The sequence below is a fragment of the Camelus dromedarius genome, chromosome 5, assembly GCF_036321535.1.
Source record: "Camelus dromedarius isolate mCamDro1 chromosome 5, mCamDro1.pat, whole genome shotgun sequence".
Classification (NCBI taxonomy): Eukaryota; Metazoa; Chordata; class Mammalia; order Artiodactyla; family Camelidae; genus Camelus; species Camelus dromedarius.
Genome location: NC_087440.1, coordinates 9,804,464 through 9,830,893, shown reverse-complemented (window position 1 = coordinate 9,830,893; position 26,430 = coordinate 9,804,464). Strand labels below are relative to the sequence as shown.

The 26,430-nt window shown below is 41.1% G+C and overlaps 1 protein-coding gene across 2 annotated transcripts in view; it reads left to right on the top strand.

The window, feature by feature from the left end:
• The window catches only part of CGNL1 (cingulin like 1), a 144,073-nt gene that overhangs the window by 47,222 nt on the left and 70,421 nt on the right, over positions 1 to 26,430 (top strand). For both annotated transcript variants that reach the window (XM_031452666.2, XM_031452668.2), the window contains exons 2-8: positions 3,382 to 4,983; positions 5,763 to 5,857; positions 7,360 to 7,465; positions 12,782 to 12,883; positions 13,412 to 13,560; positions 14,970 to 15,105; positions 23,993 to 24,205. In XM_031452666.2, the coding sequence (XP_031308526.1) occupies positions 3,397 to 4,983; positions 5,763 to 5,857; positions 7,360 to 7,465; positions 12,782 to 12,883; positions 13,412 to 13,560; positions 14,970 to 15,105; positions 23,993 to 24,205 (2,388 nt within the window). In that variant the 5' untranslated portion in view covers positions 3,382 to 3,396. The remainder of the gene's footprint in view (positions 1 to 3,381; positions 4,984 to 5,762; positions 5,858 to 7,359; positions 7,466 to 12,781; positions 12,884 to 13,411; positions 13,561 to 14,969; positions 15,106 to 23,992; positions 24,206 to 26,430) is intronic.

Genomic DNA, 26,430 nt, shown 5'->3' with positions numbered 1-26,430 from the left:
CACCCACCTGCCCCTGTCCTCTTCCTCACCCCCACAGTAGACTGGAGGTCTCTTCCCCAAGGGTGCTGAACTGGTATAGTGTTGGAAGCCGGTGTGGATGACTAAAAGTGGGAATTGAATTGAGTTCTAGCTGGGACCTCCATGTTCTCCCCCTGCCCTGTCCCGTAGGCCAGCAGCCAGGCCTGTGCAGCCCCAGTAATGGATTGCAGGGTTCTTTTCTTGGGAAATCAAACAACTTCAGGGAGAAAAATATGCCTATAGATACTGAAATATGCGAGTCCCTCAGTGGAAAGCTTGGCACTTCCCCCCCCCCAACATTCCCTGAAGCTCACCAGCTAATAACTCTTCTCCATAAATACAGAGCCTCCAATCTACTTTTACTACTTTCCTTTTAAATAAGATCAGGCAGCCCAAGATCTGAGTCACATTAGAAAGGCTTTTAACATGAAAGATAGGGACTGAAACAAAGCAGAAAAGAGAAACCTTGCAGAGGATGGAGATGCTGCAGACAGCAGAGAAAATTTATTTTTTGAAAAAAATAATGGTAAAGAGAGAGAAAAGCTCTTTTCATATCTAAAATGAAAATAGCACCTAAGAAGGAGAAACGGAGAAGAGTAAAGAAATAATGGAAATTACAAATTAAATACTTGAGTTAAAAAAAGTTGAAGATGTATCTCTCAAAAAGTAGAACAAAAAAGATGGAGTTGAGAAGTAAATGAGAAAAGAAACAGGAAAAATTGAAATTTGATCTGAAGGGTTCAGCATTACTAATATATTAGATGCAGACACCGAGAGCGAAATAAAATGGTTCTCTAAACATCACAGAAATAACACAAGAACATTTAATAGAACTAAAGTGAATTTCCAAATTGAAGGAATATATTAAATGCTCATATTTTATAAAACTGGCCACTTTAACACAATCCTCACTAGGGAAAATCATTGTGAAATTTCACAACATTGAGCACAAAGTAAAAGTCCTAAAAACTAAGAGGAAAATAAACAAGCCGGGCACAGAAGAAAGGGTATCGTAACAGCACCAGAATTTGTAATAGCATCCCTGGAAACCAGAAGATAATGGAGCTAATACTTTAAAATCTGAGGGAAAATTATTTCAAACCTAGATTCTAAATCCAGCTAGACTATCATTCAAAAGTAAGCATAGAATAAAGACATATTTCAAAATACAAGGACTCAACATTTTTTCTCCCTCGGACCTTTTCTTCAAAAGTTACTGGAAGTGTGTTCCATCAGACCAATTGGGGAAACTAAGAGGAAGGCAGGAAACTTGGGAAACAAAATAACACAGTAGGAAGAAAGCGACCGGACCCTAAAGTAAGGGGGTTGGAAGTTTGCACAAGGGAGGTCACCGGGGGGAACAAATCACCAAATTATTTAATATCTTGATCATCTGGAAGTTAATACTGGGAAGCGTCCAACAGACGTGATGTAGCTGATGAAGAAATTTAAGGATAGGTACATAGAAGACAAGTAAAAATAGCAAGTATTACCTCTAGAAAAGTTAAAGCTTTGGAAGAAAGGAAAGATGACCAGTGTCTACAATTTGGCTCTTTAATGACCAATATTTATAGAATCATAATAATGTAAACACAGTTGGCTCCTGTTTTATTATTGGGAAGCTGGCAGAATGAGGAATTCACCTGTATGTGTGGGTCACCTACCATATGAAAAAAAATAAATGACTGCATTGCAGCTAAGTGTATTACTTAGTGACATGGAGGTAAGCACTCTTGTATAAACAGCTACATTTGCAGTTGGTTTCCTCTGAGGAATGTGATCCAGACTGGAAAGGGGAGCTGGAGAGTACAGGTTTTCATTCTATCTTGTTTAACTTTGATAAAAAATTAAATTATTTTAAAATGTTATACAGTTCTGGTATATGTGATGCTGGATCAGCTGTCTTATAATCATAAAGTCTAATCATAAAGTCTAATACATACTAAAGGTAAATGAGTGGAAAAATAGAAGAGGTGTTCTTCAAAAATATCCTGGCATCCATTCCAGCTCTGGACTTTCTACCTCTGGGTGAAAAATCTCCTCTGAAGTTGCTATTTTGGGAATATAATTTTTGGAATATAATTAAAGAATGAAAATAAGCAAATGAAGCATGCAAGTCAAGAAATTGGAAACATAACTGAATAAAGGAAAGCAGAAGGAAATGATAATGATGAAACTAGAACTCAATAAATTGGAAAATGAAAAAAGAGGAAATGATAACTCTAAGAACTAGTTCTCTAGGGGAACAACAATTTTAAAGGGTATATAGATGTATATTTTACCTGCATAATTAAGAAGTGAAGAAAGTACAAATAAAACTAAATAATGAGAAATGGAGAGGAGAGGGAATGCAAAACTCTGCAAATAAATTCAAAAATGTGGATGAAGTAGATGCTTTTCTTGGACAGTATGCTACCAGATGGACTCCAGAATAGAAAGAAAACTCAAAAAGGCCACTAACAGGGAAAGAAATGAGACAGCTGTTTTCTGTGACCAGTTGTTTCTGCGTTTCCATGGCTGGCAGAGTCTTTCAGAGTGACAGAGGTGAATTTCTGGTGAGAACCTCAATGAGGGCTGGGTCTCCTGCCTGGTGATTGGAGAGCAGTCTCTGACAGGGGTGGCCACACACCAGAAAGGTGGAGGCAGTGGTTCTTGGCATTCGGACCCATCACAAGGTAAAGAGCCCAGAGTCTACAGTTTTTTTTAAATAACATTCTTCAGATCCTTATGTTACTTGGACTTTTTGGATTAAAAAAAGTTAGAAAATTATTTTTTATCATTTATACTCATTGTTGGTCTCACATACAGCTGATTCCTTAAAGTAAAAATGTTTTAAACAGTACAGCCAAATAAATGATGATAAAGATTTCAAAGCAAGGTTGTGCATAAAGAAAAGGACTGTTTTGACAGGAAAATTAGGAGTATAAAAAAAAAGAAAAATGGTGAGCTTCAGAACACCTTAGCTCTTAATTATTTTCATGGAAAAGTACCCTGGTCTCAGATGCTGGTAACTGGAACATCCGATTGGTTAAAAATAAATAGCATAAAGTGTGAGGAAACCAGCTAAGGAAAAAAAAAGGTAACCAGCACAGCCCGTCAGCTAGAAACAATAATTAAGCTCTGCCAGGTCATCTCACCAGCCATCCACCCTAAGGCCGGAGTTCAAGCCCAGTGTTGACAAACACCGCGGTCACGTGTGCCCACGGGCATCCAGAAAGGCCTGCTGGGACAAGCATTTGGTTCTGTAGTGTCCTTGGTGTTTCAAGTGTTTTGTTTTCCTTGAACTTTGAAGTTTTCCCGCATCATTTAAACAGGTGTAATTCTAACTTAATGTCCTCTTTTTACTCCATCTTTCTCTGGTAGCGGGCACAGTGAACCATGGAGCTGTATTTCGGGGAATATCAGCATGTGCAGCAGGAGTACGGTGTCCATCTGAGACTCGCAAGTGACGAAACCAAAAAATCCAGGAATTCCCAGCCTTCTAAGGCAGGCTCCTACGGTGTCAGTATTCGGGTACAGGGGATTGATGGTCACCCCTACATAGTTCTCAATAATACAGAGCGGTGTCTGGCAGGTCCATCTTTTTCTGAAAACGGGCCATCATTTCCACCTCCAGTGATGAATACCCCGCCTCTCCATTCCAGCAACGGGTCTGTGCTAGAGGAGAACAGTGCAGAAGAACTGGAGCTCCCAGAAAACCCATATGCCCAACCCAGCCCAGTAAGAAACCTGAAACAAGCCCCTCTCTTTGAGGGCAAGAATGGAGTTCTAGAACGCAAAGCAGAGCCAATGAAGCCATCTCCCGTGCTGAACTTTCAGAAGCATCCAGAGCTTTTACAGCCCTACGATCCTGAAAAGAATGAGTTAAACTTACAAAATCACCAGGCTCCTGAGAGTAATTGGCTAAAAACGTTAACAGAAGACGGTACCAACAATAAAAAGGCCTGGACTTACTCACCCAAACCTAGTCATTCCCAGCCTACCAGCCCTCCTTTGGAAGACGGGGCGAAATCCAGCACGACGGCCATTCGACTATGCAGCTCCGTTATCATTGACGACCCCAAAAAGCAGACGTCCGTGTGCGTGAATGTTCAGAGCTGCGGTAAGGAAGGGCTGGCAGAGGACGCCCTTTCCCCTAGTGGGAGACCCCTACCTGCCCTCAGCCTGCACGCCCACCCCGAAGCCAAGAAAATCAGGCCCGATGTACTTCCCTTCCGGCGCCAGGACTCAGCTGGACCCGTCCTGGACGGAGCTCGGTCTCGGAGATCCTCCTCGTCGTCCACCACGCCCACTTCAGCCAACTCTTTGTACAGATTTTTACTCGACGACCAAGAATGTGCCATCCACGCCGAAAACGTGAACCGTCATGAAAACAGAAGATACATCCCCTTCTTGCCTGGAACTGGGCGGGATATTGATACGGGATCGATTCCTGGCGTGGATCAGTTAATTGAAAAATTTGACCAGAAACCTGGGCTGCAGAGAAGAGGCAGGTCCGGGAAGCGAAACAGAATCAACCCCGAAGACAGGAAGAGGTCTCGAAGCGTGGATAGTGCCTTTCCTTTCGGTCTCCAGGGGAACTCGGAGTACCTGAATGAGTTTAGCAGGAACCTGGGCAAGTCCAGCGAGCACCTGCTGCGGCCGTCACAGGTGTGCCCGCAGAGGGCGCAGGTGCAGGAGCACCGCGGGAGGCAGGGCGCGGGCCGCGCCTTCGCCAGGCTGCAGGGAGCCCAGCCCAGGCCGCCGCAGCCCCCGCAGAACAAAGATGGGGAAGTTCCGGAAAACAGAGGTGGTCCGGAAAATCCGACTGTGCGCCCATCTTCCCTCCCAGCACAGGCTAAGGAGGAGGAAATCAAAACGGCCACCGCTACCTTGATGCTACAGAATCGGGCACCAGCAACTTCCCCTGATTCTGGTACCAAGCGGATTTATGTGAAGACATTTACTTCCACCTCCAATACTCAGGTAATACTGGTGGGAGTCTTTTTGTTCCTTCTAAATGATCTACATCCTGGCTGTAGGAATACATATCCTCCATCCTGAATCAGTAATTGCACCATATATATATATATATATAATTTTTTTAAAGAGTTTTCCCGTAGATTATGATCTACTGACAATCGTTTGGTTTTCTGAATTAATTCAACTACTGCTGGATTCCTGTTCTTGTTCTTGTCTGTAAAGTAACTTGTCAAACCCTTAAGAAGGCTTGATTTTTCTTTTCATGTATGTGTAAAATCTGAATGTATGCAGAGTTTGTTTCGAAAAACAAGAGACTCCATGCTTCGGTTTGTTTAGATATGTTTATTTTCCTCTTGATACAGAGTGACTGGGTTAATTTCTGTCCTGAGAAATTAGGTTAATCCTCATTCAGGTTTATCCTGAAGTGATGGAATTCATTTAAGTTGTACATTTAGTGTTTTGGTATTTACAATAAAAAAAAATGATAATGATAAAAATGATAATAAGGTTGGTAAGTGCCTATCACTATTTGTTATATATTATGAGATTGCACCAACGTGAAGGCAGGTACTATTTACAGGCCAGAACATAGGTGAGGAAAAGTTAAGTAACATGCCCAAGGTTACAGTTCTCTTAAGTGGTAGAACCAGTTGTAATGAACATCCTTACCTGAGGGATCGTTTTTGGAAAGTAGGAATGTGTTTGGAAGTTTCTGCTCTGGGGTTTTTGTCTTCTTCCTGGAAACATCATCTGGTGATCTAATAACAGACATTGTGTTCCAGGCCACGCCGGATCTGTTAAAGGGCCAGCAAGAGCTCACTCAACAAACCAATGAGGAGACGGCCAAGCAGATACTTTACAATTACCTGAAAGAAGGGTTAGTGATTTTCCTTAAAGGAGCAAAGTATTGTCCTTTCTGGTGGGCCTCTTAATTTTTTTCTGAGACCTTGTGTTTGCCCTCCCGTCCTGCCCTGTGTGAGCCATTTGCGGGTTAGGACTCAATTGCCAGAGTTTTCACAACAGCTTTTAAGTCTTCGATGGAGGGGCTGATGAGCAGAGGGAGGGAGGGGAAAGAAGAACGTCATACTTTAAAAGTTAAAAATGAATCTGTTTTAAAAATGACTCTTAACTGTTTCAGAAACAAGTTCAAAGATAGGGAAGAATGTCTACTATGCAGTTTTGAATTCAGTCTGCTATCACCTTGAGTTCGTCTTGATGCACATGGGGGTAATCAGTCGTCCCTCATTGAAGTTGCAAATAGAAACACCTCCTCCCCTCCCCAGAGTTGACTTTGGCTGGGAGCCCCTGCTTCCATTATTTTTAAAGCATGTATGAGTCATTGAAAATCAGTGCTTTCCACTTACTTATCTGGAAGGCTGAGTTTAAATAATCTGGTTTTCAGTCCATGCTTAGATACCAACTAAGCTGGAATTCTAGGCCAGGAATTTGATGTTTCTGTTTCAATTCTCTCATTAGATATGATTAAAAAGAAAAAAATCTTTGTACTCTAACGTGACTGAAAGTCACTAGGCAGATACTTGGTATTAAAACACTTCATAGTTTTGTGTTGTGTCTTACAATTTTCTGTCAGTAATACAGAGCTGATAGAACAGTTCAAAATATAAGATAGAGGCTCTTTTGAGGAAAAAAAAAGGAAATAGATTCTTCAAGCTAAGAACTAGTTATTAGTATCTTTCTGTGAAGGGTTTTACTATGTTAAGATGAAGGCAGAAGAACTTTTAACATTTAAAATTCTCCCTCTACATTCTTTTATATTTTTGGTCCATGATTTATTGAGAGACTGGTGAGACACACTTCAGTGGGAGGTATGTATTTAAGGAAACTTAAATTTCCTAAGTGCCAGGTATGTGTGATAGAGTGGTAGCCGTTAATGGAGCTTGATCTAACCATCACCTGTGACAGTCTAGACAAAGGGTTACCATGTTGACAACCTTGGCTTGGGGGATTTATTCTTTCCAACATAGACTAAAACAAGTTAAGATCACTGGATCATCCCTTGTGTGACACTCGTCCAAGAAAAATTCCTTATTGGAGTGAATCTAAGTCGTTTGAATCAAGCAAGCAACAAATGACTAATTTTCACCAGATGTCTTCTCCACGCTTATTTAGAATGTTGTTGTGTCTCTGTCGCATGTTTGGAAATGGGAACCCCTCTCACAAATCAAATGGTAACATAGAACAATTTATTGGGAGAAAAATACACCATCCATCCTACTCTCCTCTCACTAGTTGTGTCCACAGCCTTAATTAATTCATGTCTCTTATAATTTTTATTTTCTTAAAGGGCTTGCTGTTTGTGTTCTAAGACCAATGGTTGTGCCTTCCCTGTTTTATTTTTTTCTGTTGCCTCTTTTCTAGAAGCACCGATAATGATGATGCTACTAAGAGGAAAGTCAACCTGGTCTTCGAGAAAATCCAGACTTTGAAGTCTCGAGCAGCCGGGAGCACACAAGGAAATAATCAAGTGAGTCGCAGCTTTGTGTTTTGTAGCAGGCATTTCACACGAAACGTGGCAAACAGATTGCTTTCTTCAGTCTGTATGTTTGGTCACAGCAATTAAGGGGGAGTTTCCCTGCGTAGTGAGCAGAACCGATGATGGAAGAGCACGTTTTACATATTACTAATTTGCACCCTGCCTTTTTTTCCAGAAAGGTTTTAATAAGTTTTATTTTAAAAAAACTCTCTAAAATAGAATGGGATGAGACAAGTAGGTGGTGAAATTTAGAAAGGCAAAAGAATAGGAGGAGTGAAATGAAGCAACGGTGGGGAACCCGAGCATAATCATAGGCAGATTCGGAAGGTAAGTGTGAACGGGCTTGGACCCAAGCTCTCAAACTTCACGGAGTAAGAAATTAGAGAGTCAGAGAGGAGCATACAAAGAGAGGCTGGTGGAGCCGACCAGCATGGGCGGAACGGAAAGGAAGGAGTGGCGTGGTGCCAAGTTCTTTTTAAAAAAAAAACTGCCTGCTTAATGTTTTATGCTGAATTTGAGTTGAGACTTGGAGATTTTTTTTGTTAAAGAAGGAGTCATCTCCTATTTGCTAGACATCCTTGGTGCCCTGAAAGGAAGCATTATTGAAGGGGAACGACTAAAGTCTTGTTCCTCAATCCTGTACCTGCTTGAATTGGGATCCGTTTCTTGCTTAGGCATCTTCCCTGTCCCCTTCTGGGAAAAGTTCTGCCCTGGGAGGAAGGAGATCCCAGATGCAGATAACAGGGAATTTGTCTATAGCTTCTTTTTTAACTTTGGAGGTATCTGAATAAGGGGTATTTTTAGGCATCAGCTATCCTTTTTTCTCTACTGTTCAGTATTCCTCTTGTGCTCAGCTGACCCACGATGCTGCTCTGGCATCAAATAAAACCATTTATTTATCCATATGTATAACATTAAAATATATAGTTATATATAGGTATATTTTAAATATTTTGTATTTATTTTTATAAATGAAAAAATACATAAATATTTTATGTATTAATCTAAACATACTATGTATTAATCTAAACATATACACACGATTCCCACTGAGAAGTCTTTAAATTATACACCTTGTGTAATTATAGGCAAGCTTCAGGAGCTCTACACAGTTTTTAAAATTAGGTTAGGGGTTTTTTTTTTTGGCTAAATCCAAATGATCACCATGACTCCTGCTTTTCATTTGCCTGCATATTCTCTTGGAGATTGCATCCTTCAGTCTTGATGTTAAGATTGTCACTGTGGTCCCAGACTAGGGGTATCCAGTCCAGACTAGGGAAGTCAGGGTAGCCTTTCTGGAGTTGCTAACACTCATGATGTCTCAAAAGATGATAGGGTTCTCCCAGAGAAGGGAAGGCAGAACGTTCTAGGTAGAGGGAACAGCACAAACAAATATGAACTATAAAGAGGTGTGTTTGCCACGTCTAGGGGACTGGAGGTAATTTAGTGTGGCTGGAAGAGAGCCAGAATGTGGGGACCAGATAGGAAGCACCTTGTATATCCCATCAGTTTCTGTTTCAGGCTGAAGGTGATGGGCTACCACTGATGGGCTTTCAACAGCAATAAATAGTGTCGTATTCATAAAAATTCATTCCTTTGCAGCTTTTGGAGAGAGGTAAGATTAGAGGAGGGGAGACAAATTAAGAAGCTATTGCTTCTTAATCAAAAGAGAGATAATGGAAAGATGGACTTAAGCTCTTAGACTTCTGGCTCTGATCACAGTGCCGTGACTGCTTAATTGCCCACTCCTCTTTTCTCCCATTTTGTGAATCTGATTATTTGCTGGCAAAGGTTTTGGAATTTTTTATTTTGGTGTCAGTTAAGTGATTTCCTGCAAGAAGACCCTTCCTTCTGGGCTAAAAGCATATGGGAATGCAGTGAAGCAGGCAGTTTTTGTTTGGGAAAGAACAATCTACAATTTCCCTCATTGGGTTAGATTTATATTTCTAAAGTAGTTTGTTCTCATTTTGCCTTAGACTATTGAAAGTCCTATTTTTGTTGACTGTTGATTTCTGGTCTATTTCATAGGAGTAGATGAGGAAGTACCTCATTCTAAGTTCATGCATGACTCACACTTGGATTCAAGTGCATGAGAGCCAGGACACTGTCTTTTTTTTTTTTTCACATTAGCTGCATTTTATTCCAGCCTACATAAACCCATAGAAACTTTGTTTTCCTTTACTTTCTTTCCCACACCCCGTGTTTTTTTTTTTTTTCCAGTGCAGAATGAAGTGTTTTATTTGTGTTTCTTTTTTTTTTTTTAACATTTTTTACTGAGTTATAGCCATTTTACAATGTTGTGTCAAATTCCAGTGTAGAGCACAATTTTTCAGTTATACATGAACATACATGTATTCATTGTCACATTTTTTTTCTCTGTGAGCTACCACAAGATCTTGTATATATTTCCCTGTGCTATACAGTATAATCTTGTTTATCTAGTCTACATTTTGAAATCCCAGTCTGTCCCTTCCCACCCCCTCCCCCTTGGCAACCACAAGTTTGTATTCTATGTCTATGAGTCTGTTTCTGTTTTGTATTTTTTTTTTTTTTAGATACCACATATGAGTGATCTCATATGGTATTTTTCTTTCTCTTTCTGGCTTACTTCACTTAGAATGACATTCCCCAGGAACATCCATGTTGCTGCAAATGGCGTTATGTTGTCGGTTTTTATGGCTGAATAGTATTCCATTGTATAAGTATACCACATCTGTTGATGGACATTTAGGCTGTTTCCATGTCTTGGCTATTGTAAATAGTGCTGCTATGAACATTGGGGTGCAGGTGTCATTTTGAAGTAGGGTTCCTTCTGGATGTATGCCCAGGAGCGGGATTCCTAGGTCATATGGTAAGCCTATTCCTAGTCTTTTGAGGAATCTCCATACTGTTTTCCACAGTGGCTGCACCAAACTGCATTCCTACCAGCAGTGTAGGAGGGTTCCCTTTTCTCCACAGCCTCTCCAGCATTTGTCATTTGTGGACTTTTGAATGATGGCCATTCTGACTAGTGTGAGGTGATACCTCATTGTAGTTTTGATTTGCATTTCTCTGATAATTAGTGATACTGAGCATTTTTTCATGTGCCTATTGATCATTTGTATGTCTTCACTGGAGAATTGCTTGTTTAGGTCTTTTGCCCATTTTTGGATTGGGTTGATTTTTTTCTTACTAAGTGTTATGAGCTGCTTATATATTCTGGAGATCAAGCCTTTGTCAGTTTCATCTGCAAAAATTTTCTCCCATTCTGTTTTACTTACGGTTTCCTTTTTTTTTTTTTTTTAAATAATTTTTTTTTGGCCGGGGGAGGGGATTTGGTTTGTTTCTTTGTTTATTTATTTATTTATTTATTTATTTATTTATTTATTTATTTATTTATTTTTAATGGATATACTGGGGATTGAACCCAGGACTTCATGCATGCTAAGCATGCACTCTACCACTTGAGCTATACCCTCCCCTTCCCTTTTCTCTATTCTTATTTTTTTATTGAAGTATAGTTGATTTACAATGTTAATTTCAGGTGTACAGCAAAGCAATTCAATTATACATATACATACATATATTTTCAGATTCTTTCCATTACAACTTATTATAAGAAATTGAACATAGTTCCCTTTGCTATATAGTAGGTCCTTGTTATTTATCTATTTTATGTATAGTAATATGTATCTGTTAATCCCAAACTCCTAATCTATCCCTTCCTCCCCTTCCCCACTGGTAACCACAGTTTGTTTTCTGTGTCTGTGAGTCTATTTGTGGTTAAGACACTGCTTTTTCTAGTTTTGATTCTGCCTATCTTTACCCCTCCCCTATTTGTAGTTTTCTAACAATGTTACTGTGGGATTTTAAGCCAAACCCTTTTGAGAGTGTCATCCTGTTGTTAAATCCATAGGGGGAAAAGTGAGATCCTATTAATATTCAATCAGGCTCCTCTCCCCATGGGAATGTAACACCTAAAAGAAGACAGTCAGTTTAGCCAACATACTTGTATTTACTACTTGCGTGTTGCATATAAGTATATGCAGAAAGTGAGGTGTAAAAATCTCACTGGCAGTTAGCAGGGTAATCATCCCCAATGCTGTGAAAATTCTGTAACAGATGTATGTACAAAGGGCCTTGGGAACACAGACATGGGCTTTGGGTATGACTTCACACAAAAGATGAGTCTTCAACAAATACTGATACTTACCTTTTTAAGCTGTTTTTATTGGGGTATAACTTACATAGTATAAATTGCACAAGTCTTACTGTATAGTTCATTGAAGTTTTAACAGGTATGTACCCATACAGACACCACCCAGATCAAGAAAACACACCCATCACCCCAGAAGGTTTTCTTGTGCCCCTTCCAAATCAATCACATCCCTTCCCTTCTGCAGTAATCACATTGTGACTTCTGTCTCATAAATTAACTTGACTTTTCTTGAGTTTTATCTAAATAAAATTTTGCGATATTTACTCTTTTACGTCTGGCTTCATTTCTTAAACATTATGTCAGCAAGATTCATTAATGTTGCATTTATCAGAAGCTCCTTTTTACTGAAGTTTTCCATTGGATGAATCCACCATAGTATACACTGTTGATGGATATTTCCAGTATTTGGCTATTATAAGTAAAGTTTCCATGGACCTTCTTGTACATTTTTTTTTTTTTGATAAATACTATTCACTCATTTGGGTATATACCTAGATGTCAAATTACTGTGTCGTAAAGTAGGCATATGTTTAGCTTTTAAGTACTGCCAGAAGCTTTTACAGAACGGTTGAAACCGTCTATGCTCCCACCAGTAATATGTGCCAGTTCTAGTAGTTTTATCCTTTCTAGCACTTAGACACTCCGTTTGGTTCCATTGGTCTACTTGTTTCTTCTTGTGCTAATACCGTACAGTTTTAATTACTGTAACTTTATAGTAAGCCTTAAAATCCGGTAATGCACATCCTCCAACTTCTTTCTTCAAGATTGTCTTGGCTGTTTTAGGTCTTCTGCCTTTCCATATAAACATTAGACTTACTTGTCAATTTCCATCAAAAAATGTTATAGTTGTACTGGACCAGTGTTGAGATATCTGATGAAATAAGTCCTGTAACTGGGATAAGTGCTATAAAGTAAAGTTCACGGGACCTCCAAGGCTGGCATGATTAACTCTGCCTGTGAAATCACAGAAGGGTCTCTGTTAGGGGTTTACATTTGAATTGGATCGTAAGATGTTTAGTGTTACTGCTCTGATTATATTTTTGGGGAAAGAGAATTGAAATAAAGCATCTTGAACATTTAAATTAGGATATCTTTTCAATTAATCATAGGCTTCTAATTCTTCATCTGAAGTCAAAGATCTCTTGGAACAGAAAAACAAGTTGATGACAGAAGTGGCTGAACTTCAGAGACAGCTTCAATTGGAAGTCAAGGTATCAGATTTTTTCCTTAATGCCCCTTTTTTTTTTTGATTTCTATTTTGCTTGATAAAGAATATTTTAAGCACCTTGGGATGCTCAAGTAAAGTGAAAATAAGATTTTTTTTTTCCCCGAAAGTAACATTACTCCCAGCACTGAGTACATTCCTGTATATTTAGTTTCTGCTGTCCAAAGAACTTATTTTTAAGTAACCAAGCATACATAGACTGTTGGCTTTGACACACTAATAGAAACACTGTTGGATTCAGGCAGCCTGATCAGAAACTAAATGTGTATGAAACATCTGGATTAAGTAATAGTAATAGCAGAATGTGATCTAGCTGTGTTGGTGTTTACAGTTCACTAAGTGTTTGGTGTTCTTTCTAGTTATGAACTCCTATGCCTTAATTACATAGTTCTGTTAAATTGTTTAGTAATATAAGTGCAGGGACATAGAGTCCATCATAGATTAGAAGGAGGCTTCCGTGGGGTAACTTTAATGTACAGTGGAGGTACTTTAAAATCATGCATATTCATATTAGAATCAACAGAACATCAAAGAGGAGAGAGAGAGAATGAAAGCAAACTTAGAAGCGCTCCAAAGCCAACATGACAGTCAGGTGGAAGAGAACGCTGAGCTGCAGCGACGACTGGAGGAGAGTGAAGGGGAGCTGCGGAGACACCTGGAGGAGTAAGTTCGAGCCCAGACATGCCCTGCCTGGGTTCCTGTGCCCAGGGAGCCAGAACCTTTTTGTCCATTTAATACTACCCAACCTTCCACCTATTTATAGGGGCTGCAGACCCTTCCTTTTCTCTTATTCTCATAAAATTGTAGACCTGGTGACATGTGTAGACTGGTAAGCAGAAGGGTTAACAATCTAAAAATTCTCTGTACACCTTAAAAGATGTTTTGTAAGGTTGCAGCCCTTAGAGTGGATCTCACAGCAGGTGGGTGAGAAGCAGGGAGTACCGAGTGGTGATATCTAAAGACAGATTTCAAGGAGCCTGGGTGCAGTCTTCAGACAGCACTAGTCACATGACCTCCACAGTCTCCCAGGGTCTGGGTTTAGTCTTGCGTGGTGCTGGTCATTGTGACTAGTGCTTATACTTCTTTTGATTCCGCAGAGAAAAAGTCAAGCCCGAGATGGCCCTGCCACTGTGTTGTATTAAAATCTGTGACAAAAGGATTTGAAATCAAAGTCTGAAAATGAACAGTGCTATGAAGCCCGGTGGCCATGGCAGACACCTTAAGTGAAAGGTTAAGCAGGAATGAAATCTAAAGGGAAATTCAAGAAAAGTACGACATTATATAATAAAAGCATTTGATTATCTTTGCCATTTTGATGGTGTAGTGTTTGCAATTAAGATGTTCTTAGAGGTTAATTTCAGAAAAGAAGTTGGTAAGAAACAAAATTTAGAGTGCTGTAAAGATTTTACAAAATAAAAAGGTAGAATAGTTGTGAGTTTGATTTAGAGTAGAGATTGGCAAACTTTTCCTGTTAGGTAGTAAATGCTTTAGGATTTATGGGCCATATGGTCTTTGTTGAAACTGTTCAGTTCCACCATTGTATTGTGCAAACGACCATAAGCAATACATAAATGAATGAGCATGGCTGTGTTCCAATAAAACTTTATTTACAAAAGCAGACAGTCGGCCAGACTGGCCCATGGGCCATAATTTGCTGACTCTTCTGATCTAGAGTACTAGGGGTGGGGTCGGGGGGTAGGGTGTGGGGTGGTTTTAGTGAAAACATTTATCAAAAAAGTTGTGCTCTTTTTGCTGATTCCTTATTCTCTGTGTTTAAATGCTAGTACCTTTTGGTCTCCTTTTAGGGAGGAAATGTCACAGTGTAACCCTTCCCATTACATTGGTTTCAGTTCTCACTTTGTCTTGTTGCACAAATTAGACTGTAGACATGAGTTCTTACCAGTGGCTTTCTGATTTGTGATTTTTTTTTTTTGTTAAGTGCAGAGCAGAGAATGGGAGGCTCCTTGGGGATTTAGATGGCTCTGCTTGACCATCTAAAGGTCTGAAAGCAGACTGGATGAAAATAAGCAGAGCCCAGTAGAATCTCTCTGATGGGCTTCCTTCCTTGCCAGGCTGTTCCAGGTGAAGATGGAACGGGAACAGCACCAGACGGAGATCAGGGATCTCCAGGACCAGCTCTCAGAAATGCATGATGAATTGGACAGTGCTAAGCGATCTGAAGACAGGGAGAAGGGGGCTCTGATTGAGGTAAGTGGGGCGGTGGGGTCAGGTGCCTGGAGAGGATGGGATGGGTAGGGGAACTGGGAGCCATAGTCTGTTGTGTGCATTTGTTTTACCTGTGCCTATGATTGTATTCTGTAAGAGCATCATATGCAATAGTTTTTGTTATTATTTTTTTTGATTGAAATATAGTCAGTTTACAACGTTGTGTTAACTTCTAGTGTATGTCATATTCAGCTATATATATATATATATATGTACACACACATCCCTTGTCATACTCATTTTCATTGTAGGCTATTACAAGGTAGTGAATATAGTTCCCTGTGCTATACAGTAGGACCTTATTTTTTACCTTTTTTATGTATAGTAGTTACTATCTGCAAATCCCAAACTCCCACTTTATCTCTCCACCCCACCCCCCTTTTACCCACTGGTAACTGTAAGTTTGTTTTCTTTCTGTGAATCTGTTTCTGTTTTGTAAATAAGTTCACCTCTGTCATTTTTCAAGATTCCACATATAAGTGCCATCATTTGGTATTTTTCTTTCTCTTTCTGGGTTACTTCACTTAGTACAGCAGTTTCTAGGTCCATCCATGTTGCTGTAAGTGGTATTATTTTATTCTTTATAATGGCTGAGTAGTTTTCTGTTGTATATATATACCACACTTATGCAGTAGTTTTAAAATGTTGTCTTAGGAAAATTTTCAACCACACAGAAAAGTAGAAAGAATAATGCATTAACTCCCACAGAGTCCCAATTCGTATCCAACAGTTGTCAACATGTTGCCACATACACTTTGTTTTTTCTTTTGTCCATTCATTCATCTTTTTTTTTTTCCATCCATCTGTCTATTCCTCTTTGCTGAACCATTTCAGAGTGAATTACAGATAATACTGTGTCTCACCCCTAAATTCTTCAGCATGCATTTGAAAAATTAGGGAATTTTCTTGCAACCACAATACTATTATCACATCTAAGAAATTAATTTCTGTAGTATATAGAAATACTCGTCCTTATTCAGAATTTGCCAGTTGTCCCTGAGGTATATTTTATAGTTGTTTCTCTCTCAAGCCAGAATCCAATCAAGAATCCCACATTGCTTTCATTAGTAACACTCTCAGAGTTCATTTATTTTAATATAACCTCCCTTCTTCCTCCATCCCCTACTCCCTGCTCTTTTCCTCCTATCCCACTGATCTTATAAAGAGACCAGATCAGACCCAGTGTGCCACATTCTGGATTTTCTGATTGTTTCCTTATGGTGTCCATTTACTTGTTCTGCCATTCCCTGTATTTCTAGTAAATTTGAGTTTAGAGCTAAATGCTAATAGAGTCAGCTTAAACTTTGAGCAAAAATACTTTGTAAGTAATGCTATTTATGGAAAAACATTTTAAAGTCATTAATATTATGTGAATGCTCCTACAGCACTTTTCACAGGTTACGTTTGTTTTTGTTTGTTTAAAGATCCCATAAGACAGTAAGTTCCAGGAGGGTAGGGTTGGTAATGGTTGACTCAGCACCATATCCTTGGCAGCTATTCCAGTGCCTGGGACGTACAGCCCTCAGGAAATATTTGATGGCTGTATGATGCAGTATGAGTGAGTGAGTGAGTGAGTGAATCTACCTGTAGTATACATAGGCTGCCCATCTGGGTTCTACCCACTATCAGTCTGTCCCCTATTGAGTATTATTATCAATCTATGATTCAGTGGATAAGGTTGACTCCTTCTTCTGCATTCCTTTGTTCATTATTATGGGTTTTTTCAGAGGCAGTTATTATCTCTTCTCTGAGTTAAATTACCATCCTGTTGAGGTGTTAGATACATACATGTGACATGACTGGAGAGCAAGAATAGGTATTGAACGTCTACATTCTTTTTTGGGAATGAGTCTCATTGAGAATCAGAAATGGATAGAACTGCACCCATTTAGATGTTTTGATATTTGCAGTAACATCATCACCTGTATTTTGGGCATAATTTTGAAATTTAGTTCCTTGTAAGCTTCAGTTTGTAGGAACAGCCCAACAAATAAAAGATACACAATGTAGAGCAAAGCCAAACAAACAAACCGAGCGCTCATGAGAAAATAAAGGTGACTTGTTAGTATTTAACTTTCACTTCCAGCTGCTTTTCCTCCAAGGGCTTGGGTCTTGTCTTTGTGCCTTTCTTGGGGTTAAAAGCTGCCGTCTGGTAAGTCCCTGGAGCTCCCTGTGTCTCAGCAGTCAGCGGTTTTCTCACCCTCTTCCTTGTTTGGTTTTGAAGTGAGTCCTCAGGAAGGATTTTTGTTCCTGGTCTTTAGCCTCTCTCTTCCCCAGGACTTGGCAGGGCGGGGAGGGGAGCGGAGTGTTTGTGGCCCCGTGGCAGAGGTCTTCTCTCTTTTTTTTAATTTGCAGGGAGGGAGGTAACTAGGTTTGTTTATTTATTATTAATTTTTTTAATGGAGGTACTAGGGATTGAACCTGGGACCTCATGCATGCTAAGCATGCTCTCTACCACTGAGCTATACCCTCCCCCCACCCCTCAGTGGTCTTCTCATGGATTCATTTTCACATGGGCAGAGGGGGTCATTTTCTCTCCCTCCCACATGACCATCTCTTTGTCTCTGTTTAGACCTCTTTCTCCTGAGAAAGCCTCGGGTCTGCTTCTTCCCACCTGGTATTTCTCTTTTTACCCAATGATTCTTTAAAAATCACTGCATTTGTGGGTTTGGTTTGTTTTTTTTTGTTTTGTTTTTTTTTTTTTTTTTTTTGCTTTTCTTGGCTCCGTGGTTTTCTCTGGGCTCAGGATTACAAAGACATGGTACATTAGGACAGAGCTTTGAAAATAAGTCTATTTATCACTGAAGTGTTATGAAACTCACATAAAATGAAATTTTAAAATGGAGGGTAGTGGTGAAAACACACATATTTTCCTAACACCTTAATAGCTGTTTTTATTTCTGCATTTTCTATTTCCTTCCCTATTTGTTGATAGGTTTCATCTATAATGTAGGTGCAACTATAGTGTCTCTACAGTTTTGATACCAGTTTTTAAAAGTTAGTATGTCAGAAACATTTTTCCTTATTATACTTTATAGTCTTCATACTTCATTTTTAAGGAGATAATCTACAATATACTTAATCATCCTCCTGTATTTAAGTTTTTTTTTGATTATGAAAAAAGATGGTGAATATTTTTTATATGTATCCTTTTACTTCTTTAGAAAAATTTCCTAAGGGTAGAAATGATGTCACTGAGCAGGTTATGGCTTTCAATAAAAATGTAGCTTCATAAACACATTTAAATAGAAGGTAAGACTTTGCCATAGTTTGTGATTCCTTGTGTGGACTATTCACTGATTCTAAAAGGGAAAGGTACTACCTTAGCTGTTAGGAAGCCTCTAAAGTTGTTGTATTTTCCCAGTAACTAAAACCTAAATTGTTAGTTGTCCTTTCCCAGATATTTTCTTATCCATTTAGGTTCTCTATTTTAGTGTACTTGACCTTGCTCTGTTTTGATATCTGTCTCTTTCTTCTCCTAGCCCGCTCATTCAAGATCACATCATCTTTGCTTCTTCCCACATTTCATGCCTAGCACGGTGCCAAGCAGTAGAGCAAATGAATGAATACATTTCAGTATTTAAATTATTTTAAAATGTCACCATTAAAAAAAAAGGGAGTAATTCTGAAATGAACTGTAGCTTCTTTGCCTCTTTAAACACAGTGTACTGAGCATATATTAATTAAATTAATAGCCTGTTGGCATGTTTATAGTGGTAAATAGGATATGAGCTTAAGTTTGGGGGTGTGTTTTCAGGCAAAGGCTGATAATGAGAGAAAGAAAAGGGAAAGAGAGCACATCTTTTCTTAAAAATGTTCCACGTGTGGTTTTTTTCCTGGTGATTTGCCTGTTTCCTGTCCTGGGAGCTGTATCATCTCCTGCTGCCTTTCTGCAAGATAAGTTAGGACAGAGTTAGCGTCTCTGTGCCAAAGTGGGTTTCTTTCCCTCTGGAAAATTGTCCTCACTCTATTTATCAGTTTCCTTTGACGTGTCAGCAACATTTAAAAAATGATCAATGGTTTCTGTATCACTAGTGAAATAGATCCCATCCCCTCATCACTGTCAGTTTATTCTTCATATCTTAACAGAAAGTGGCCTGGGGGAATCTGATAACAGACTGTAGTCGTGGCCAAGTTTTCCATGGCACTTGGCTGAGAACAGACTCTCAAGTACATTCAGTGAGCTTTAAACACTTCTGCCTTTGAGTGTTTGAAAAAGCTTGAAGGCCCTATATTTTGTGAGGCCTGCATAATGCAGAGGATTTTTCATAAAATACTTTTTAATAGTTCACGTTCTGTTAAATCATTTTGGGCCCCAATATGGAGTCAGTAAAGTGACATTAAGAGAGAATAAAATCATTAAAAAAAAAGAAAAAAAAAGGAAAGAAGGAAGGAAGAAATAGTAGAAAGTACCGTTTGATGGTTCTGAATTTCCTTTTTTAAATCAAGATACAGAAAATAGTTGTAGCTCAAGTTTTCAGCCACTTCTTTCCCGTGAATGTGTTTCCCTCCATTCTGTGGGTGATGGATAAACATGAGACATTGCCCTAAGTCCTGTGACAGTGGGGTTTTCTAGTTACCAGACATCTCTGGGAGCCTGTAGTGCTGACAGGTGGGCCAGCAGCATCTTGTGGTGCTTTATCCCTGACATTTACCAAGACATAGGTACTGAGAGATGAGTAAAATACTCTGGTTATGAAACCCTACTGGTCTGGGGATAAATGCTCAGAAATGAGGTCTCTAAAATAGTAGGAAGCTTATTTTGTAGTGATGTTACTGAATGTTACACACACTTCATAAAAGAGCAACTGAGAAAATCATGTTTCTCACCATCTGTGTTACACTTTCTAGATTATCCTTCTGGGGGAAAAAATGACAAAATTCTGTCAGCTACAGTTTTGGTATAAAACCTTTTACCTGCCCTTTCAATGAGCATGGGCCAGAGACAGAGACCCTGTAGAACTTCTTGGAAGCATTTATGTAAAAGAGGGTCTCAGTGAGTATTTTGGTCTCACTTTGCCAGGGGCGCCTGTGAGTAGGCGGGGTGTGAGGAAAATGTTCTGTGGCTAGGTAACCTGCTAGTCTAGGCACTCTGGTGTCTCTCAGCGCCCTGCTTTGGGCAGTCACTTGCTGCTGCCAGTGACAGCTGCGACCCAGAGCCTACTTCCTTTTCCTCTCCACTTTCCTTCTTGCGCTGCCAGGCAGGTTCTGGGCAGGTTTCTTTGCTTTAGTTTAAACATGTGGACCCCTCTCACAGGCCCCCCCAACCAACATAGAGCTCTGTTCATTTGCATCCGAAAGACTGAGCACAGGGAAGCTGCTTGCTCCTCGCCCCCTCTGAGTATGTAGTCTTGCTGTCAGGCCTGCGGAGGCTGGATGGTGAAGAGAACAGCCATTGGTATCCAGTCTGGGTCCCAGTCTTGGCTCTACCACTGATAAGCTGGGTGATCTTAGGCGTGTTAGAATCTCAGAGCTTCCAGGTTTGTTGTTGTTGTTGTTGTTGAATTTATGAATGAAAATAATAATATTCTTCTCCTAGGGTTGTTGGAAATGCTTAGCGTGATTCTTATTATGCAGTAAGTAGCAAATACAATCAATTTTTTTAGCATCCCCCTGAGAACCCCCCTCCCACCCCATGCATATACATCCTCGCTAGGTCTTCAACTCCTGCTGCTTGTCTGTGTGCAGCCAGCCTGGATGCAGCTGTAGGCTTCGAAAGCGCTGATTTTGAGTGGCCAGAGTTTTCCTTTGTTTTCTTGGATTGGGGCCTGCGGAGAGGCATGTGCCTCTCTAATGGATGTTCACTTGTATTTTGAGGTTTCTAGATTTTCTCTGACTTCTTTGGCTTGATGTAATTGGCAGTTAGGCCACCGAGGTGATGAAATGAAGTTTTTGAAATGTCCCGTGCCTTTTGGTCTCTACCCTGGAAAGCTTCAGGTGCTACGCAGTGACATGGCGAGGTGTGATCTGATTGGATTTGTGCCTCAGAGTCCACTTAGCAGCAGCCGCAGCCTCAGATAACAGCGTGTCGGTGTAGAGTGGGCCGTGGAAACCTAGGCTCTTGACATGCATTGGCAGCAGCACACAAAAGGCAACACAAAACACAGATATATCCTGGAAGAGATCAGTGTGGGAAGAGGAACTGCCTTATCGTCGTAACAGTTGAGAAATGTGTGAGAGTAAGAGCAGGAGATGGGGGTAGGCTCGCAAGGGTTGCTGTGGAAGGAGGACCTGGAGGGGTAGCCAATAGCAACAGTGACGGCGGGGGGGGGGGGGGCGGCGGTCCTCTAATACTCCCTAAGGAGGGGCTGGAGGGCGTCTCCTTTGGGTAAATACCAGGATGGAGTCTGTTTCCATAAAGTTTGCTTATGTGTTCTGTGTTTGGTTTTTGAAAGAGCCAGGGTTGCCCTCGTTCCCTGGACGAATCTCTGGGAGTTTGGTCTGAGCTTGTTAATGCTGCTAGCTAGATTCCTGAAGGACTCAGTCTTTGTCCATGCAGTGCAGCTCTGCCCTGGAATTTCAGAGGCTCCCCGGTTTAATAGATGTGCCTGCCCTAGAGAAAAGGAAAGCGATCCCACTGTCAGTTATTCTTAAGTTCACCCCCTCATCAGTGACCCAGTTTTTGAACGGAAAGCCGTTTATCATCTCTGAGGCCTCAGGTCCCAGGTGGCAGCTGTTCCTTCATTTCCCCAGAAGCTCCAAGAGGACAGGATGTGTACTTACTCAGAAGCCACCAGGGAGAGAATAGACTGGGTTAGAACTCTCACACATCCAGACTCCTGTTGTCCTGCAGGTGCTAATGTATTTGTGTCCAGAACTGGCCTGCTCCCAGGATCACTGATCCATGCATCAAAGCTATAATAAATCAGATTATGTGTCATCCTTCCAAGGAGCTGATAGTCTAGCAGGGGAGATAAAATAAAACCTAGGTATGTGGACTGCAACGTACAGGTATTAAATGCTGTGAGAAGTACAACAAAGTGAGATGGGTCTTCAGGAAGGGAATTCACGGAAGATTTCTTGGAGGAGGACTTAGAGTGAGTCTTCCGGGGTTTTCTGAAAGGCAGAGAGGGATGGGACTGGGAGGGATGAGGGGCAGCCAGACAGGATGCTGTGTGGATGATGGTGTAGAGGCGACAGGTCAGAGACTGGAGATGGGGAGCCATTGGGTAGCTCTTGCTACCCACTTGCCACTTGGGCTGGAGGTGATGAGATCCTAAACCAGGGAGGTGAGGGAGAGGGCCTGAGATGTTACAGAACTAACTTTTGGGTTGTGAGGGGTAAGGACGAGAGAGATCAAGGTTGCGGCCAGGCTCTTGATCTTGCGTGCTGCAGAGCAGGTGCTGCCTTCACAAGAATGATGGACAGAAGAATAGGAGAGGAAGGGACATGACGAATTCACTGAGAAGCGTAAGCCTACTGAGGGACCTCCAGGTGGATGTGGTTTGCAGGTCCAAACTCAGATAAGGGTTGGAAGTAAAGGTTTGGGAGTTAACTTATTTCAAATTAATAGTTGGGGGAAAAAGTAGATGAACTCGCCAAAAAAAGAAAAAATGAAGAATGCAAAGTCGCATTCTTGGGGATCATCTTAGCTTTGGAGAAGAAGGAGAGAAAAGCCAGAAAAGATTGTCGCAGAAAAAGTGGCCTGAGGGAAGGAAAACAGGAGAGTGTAGTGTCTTCGAACTGCAAGGCAGAGAAGAATATTAAGGAGACAGGTGGAGAAGATCAGAGAGAGGCCATGAAAAGTGAGGACTGAGAAAAGGCCATTGCATGTGGAGATTAAGAGGTCAATGTGACCTTGGAGGGGAGGCAGTCTTAGTAGAGGGGGGAGCAAAAGCCATTTGCAAGAGATTGAGGAGTGACCAGGTGGTCAAGTCAGTGAATAGAAATCAATCTTCCAAAAAGTTTGGTGGTAAAGCTTGTTTTTTTTTTTTTTTGGTGTTGTTTTGGTTTTGGTTTTTTGTTTGTTTTTTGCCCTTGACTCAGAGGATTCTTGTGCCATGACGGAAATGACAGAGATTCAAGGAAATAGAACAAAATGACAGAAAGAAAAGATAACTAATGTAGTAAAGACCTGGAGCAGGCTGGCGGGGTACAGACAGCTCATTATCCAGGGGCTTTGGGTGGGGGAAAGCCTGGAGTGCAGAGGGGAGCCAGGTGTCAGGCTGAGTCCCTGCTGAGTGGGAGGTAGGGGCGTCTGCGGGAGAGGGTGAGCCCAAGCTTGAGGGGAGCTAAGCGGGTCTGGCATGGAGATGGTGATATGAAAGGAGTGCCCGGCCTTGGCAGACACACTTGGGTTTAGGTGATGCGATTTGTGGTGGGACTTGCCTCCCCATGTTGTGACTTTGCTTATCAACAGTGAGGTTCACGAGGCAGTGAGGGAGGAGAATGTGTGATGGTTGTCCCTGCTCACGGTGGGGCAGAGTCTCCCCTGAAGACTAGGGTCTTGGGTTCGGGGTTTGACCACACGCAGGGTTTGGGGTGAAGTAAGCAAGACCAGCAAGTCCCCCGTGAAGCAGCGGCTCATAAAGGCCACCAGCAGAGGTGACAGAGCATTGCACTGACGTGAAGTGGGGTGGGAAAAACAGACCTGGCCCCTCAGAGCACTGAAAGTGAGATCAGTTTCCCTTTTCTCCCTCAAATTAAATCAAATCTTGGAAAAGCTGAGGTAGTCAAATCAAGGGGAATATGGCCTCTGAGGAGGAAAAGGGGAGAGGCTACAAGGGTCTCAGCCAGTGTCTGTGCGAGGACAGTGCGAGCTGGGGGACAGGCGAGGGAGTGGCTGTCCCTGCGGGTGGCCGAGGCCGAGGTGCAGGGCCACGAGGCAGCTGTTGCATCTTCACCTCTGCTGTCCGTGTTTCCTCTCTAGGAGCTCTTACAGGCAAAGCAGGACCTTCAAGATCTGCTCCTCACCAAAGAGGAGCAGGAAGACCTCTTGAGAAAGCGAGAGCGTGAACTCACCGCCCTGAAGGGAGCCCTGAAAGAGGAGGTGTCCAGCCACGACCAGGAGATGGACAAGCTGAAGGAACAGTACGACGCGGAGCTGCAGGCCCTGAGGGAGAGCGTGGAGGAGGCCACCAAGGTGAGTCTGGAGGGGTGAGGGAGGGGCGGGAGCATCTGGCTTGGGCACAGGGGGTGGGCAGGACCACCTCTCCCACACCAGGGCCAGCTGTTTACCTTCCTCTTCATGACAGAGTGAAACTCAGTTTCACTAGGTCATTGATCCAGACCTTGTTCACAAAGGGTAAGCTCAGCAGTTCTGCTGTTGACCATTTTAAGTCGATAAAATTAAAGGTTGTTAAGGACACTGGTTAAAAGCTCTTGCATGTGGTGAGTCTTAAAGGCCCAGGAGTGAGCCCCTCCAGGATTCCTAAAGGTCAGAGGCCCAGAGCTTTGTGTGACTTTGCTAATGGGGCCGGATGGCAGACAAGACCCAGATTTCTGGAATCCTTCACCCTGGCCTCTGCTTGTTCGTTCTAACTTGTGAAGCCTTTTGTTAGATAATTCAGATGCTTTTCTCAGCAAAATTACAAGAGGGTTAATGGGCTGAATTGCCCAAACCCTTGCAAGATAATTTTTCTCTCTTTTTTTTTTTGAATAATAAATATATATTTATTTTAGCCTTTGCTTAGGGAAATCTTTTTTTTTTTTTAACATTTTTTATTGATTTATAATCATTTTACAATGTTGTGTCAAATTCCAGTGTTCAGCACAATTTTTCAGTTATTCATGGACATATACACACTCGTTGTCACATTTTTTTCTCTGTGAGATAATTTTTCTCTTAATTGAATTCTTGGCTCCTACAAATAGATTCTAAATTATGTTGAATCCTTTGGTGTGGGGCTTGGGCTGTTGAAGAAGAGAAAAGCAGTGTTTTGAAGGGAAAAATGTTTGAAATACCATGCCATCTTTAGGGAAAGAGGGGAATTGCAGAGTATAAATTTTTTAGAGTCTCTGCAATATATAGGTGAGAGATGATGAAGAAAGAACTTCCGATATTGTTTTATTCTGTGATGATTACAGTGACAGCTCAGAGCCGGCAGGCCCTCTCTCTGGCATGCTCCGCGGTGATTCACTGATTTTCAATTATGGCATGGTAATTGCAAATGACAAGAAGTGAAAGATGGGTTTGTTTGTTACAACAATAAAATGTCTGGGAAATAGTCTCTCTGAGGTTATTATAACTGAGACAGTTTTATAAAAAAAAGCCTCTTGTTGATTTGCCTATCTTAGCCTGTTTGAGATTTGGTTTAGTTTTAGGGAGAAAAGTGAAATGGGTTTAGTTTTCATTGCTTTGCAGGGACATGTCTGTTTTTTCCATCTAATTTCCCTTCTGTGCAGCAGCTTGGTGTCCCTGCTATTGCCCTTGATGTGCTGTTGCTTCATGGGGGACATGCCTACAGGGTACTGAGTAAAGTGTTCTCCTTTGGACCCATCATGTCTTTATCACCTTCAGACCTTACGTCAAAGCTTGAGTTAACATGGCTTATTCATTGAAGGGTAGTTGAGGATGGTGTTTGGCGTGTTCACAGTGATTTGACTGTGAGGAAAATTAAACTTAGGACACACATGGGATGCAGGATATTTTATAGGAAGCTTTAAGTCCTCTGCTGTCCCATGTTAAAAGCAGGAAAGGGAACCATGGTAGGCAAGAGAGAGTCTTTGTTATATGAAACTGAGATAATCTGTAAAGACTTAAGCTGCTGCATTTTGAGGTCTCCTGACTTTTAAGCATTGCTTCAAATTAAAGAATCACAAAAACCAGACACAAGCCATCTGCAGGTGAACAGCATGTGACCTTTGTCCCTTTGTCCCTGTCCCTAGTACAGGGTCTGACGCAAAGTCACATCTGTGCAGTGTCTGATGAAAGTAAAGGGAGAACCAGTTCCTCTCTGAACTGGGTTTTCAGTCCTTGCTGTGTGGTTCCTGTTGGATTTTCTCCAGTGATGATGTGGGAGGTCTTTTAGGAAGCTCTGCTATTACTCTGTGAATTTCTCTGCCTTGCTTTTGCGTTTCCTTGCAGTTTCTTAAACAGGATCATGATTGTGTTTTTACACCTTGTTAGCTATTGCTTCTGAAGGTGTTTGCTGAACAAATGTGACAGAATCATATTTAATGGTAAAAAATGTTGTCACTGTAGTGGACAGATGCTGCCTTTCTGGTGCGTTATTTATGTGTGGGTATTATATAGTAGAATTTTAGGAGTATTATGTTAACTACTTGGAGGAGAGTGAATTAAGTATAATTTTTTAATTTAGTAATGAGTTTTTCTTAATTTGTGCACTGGCCTTTAACCTTTTCCTG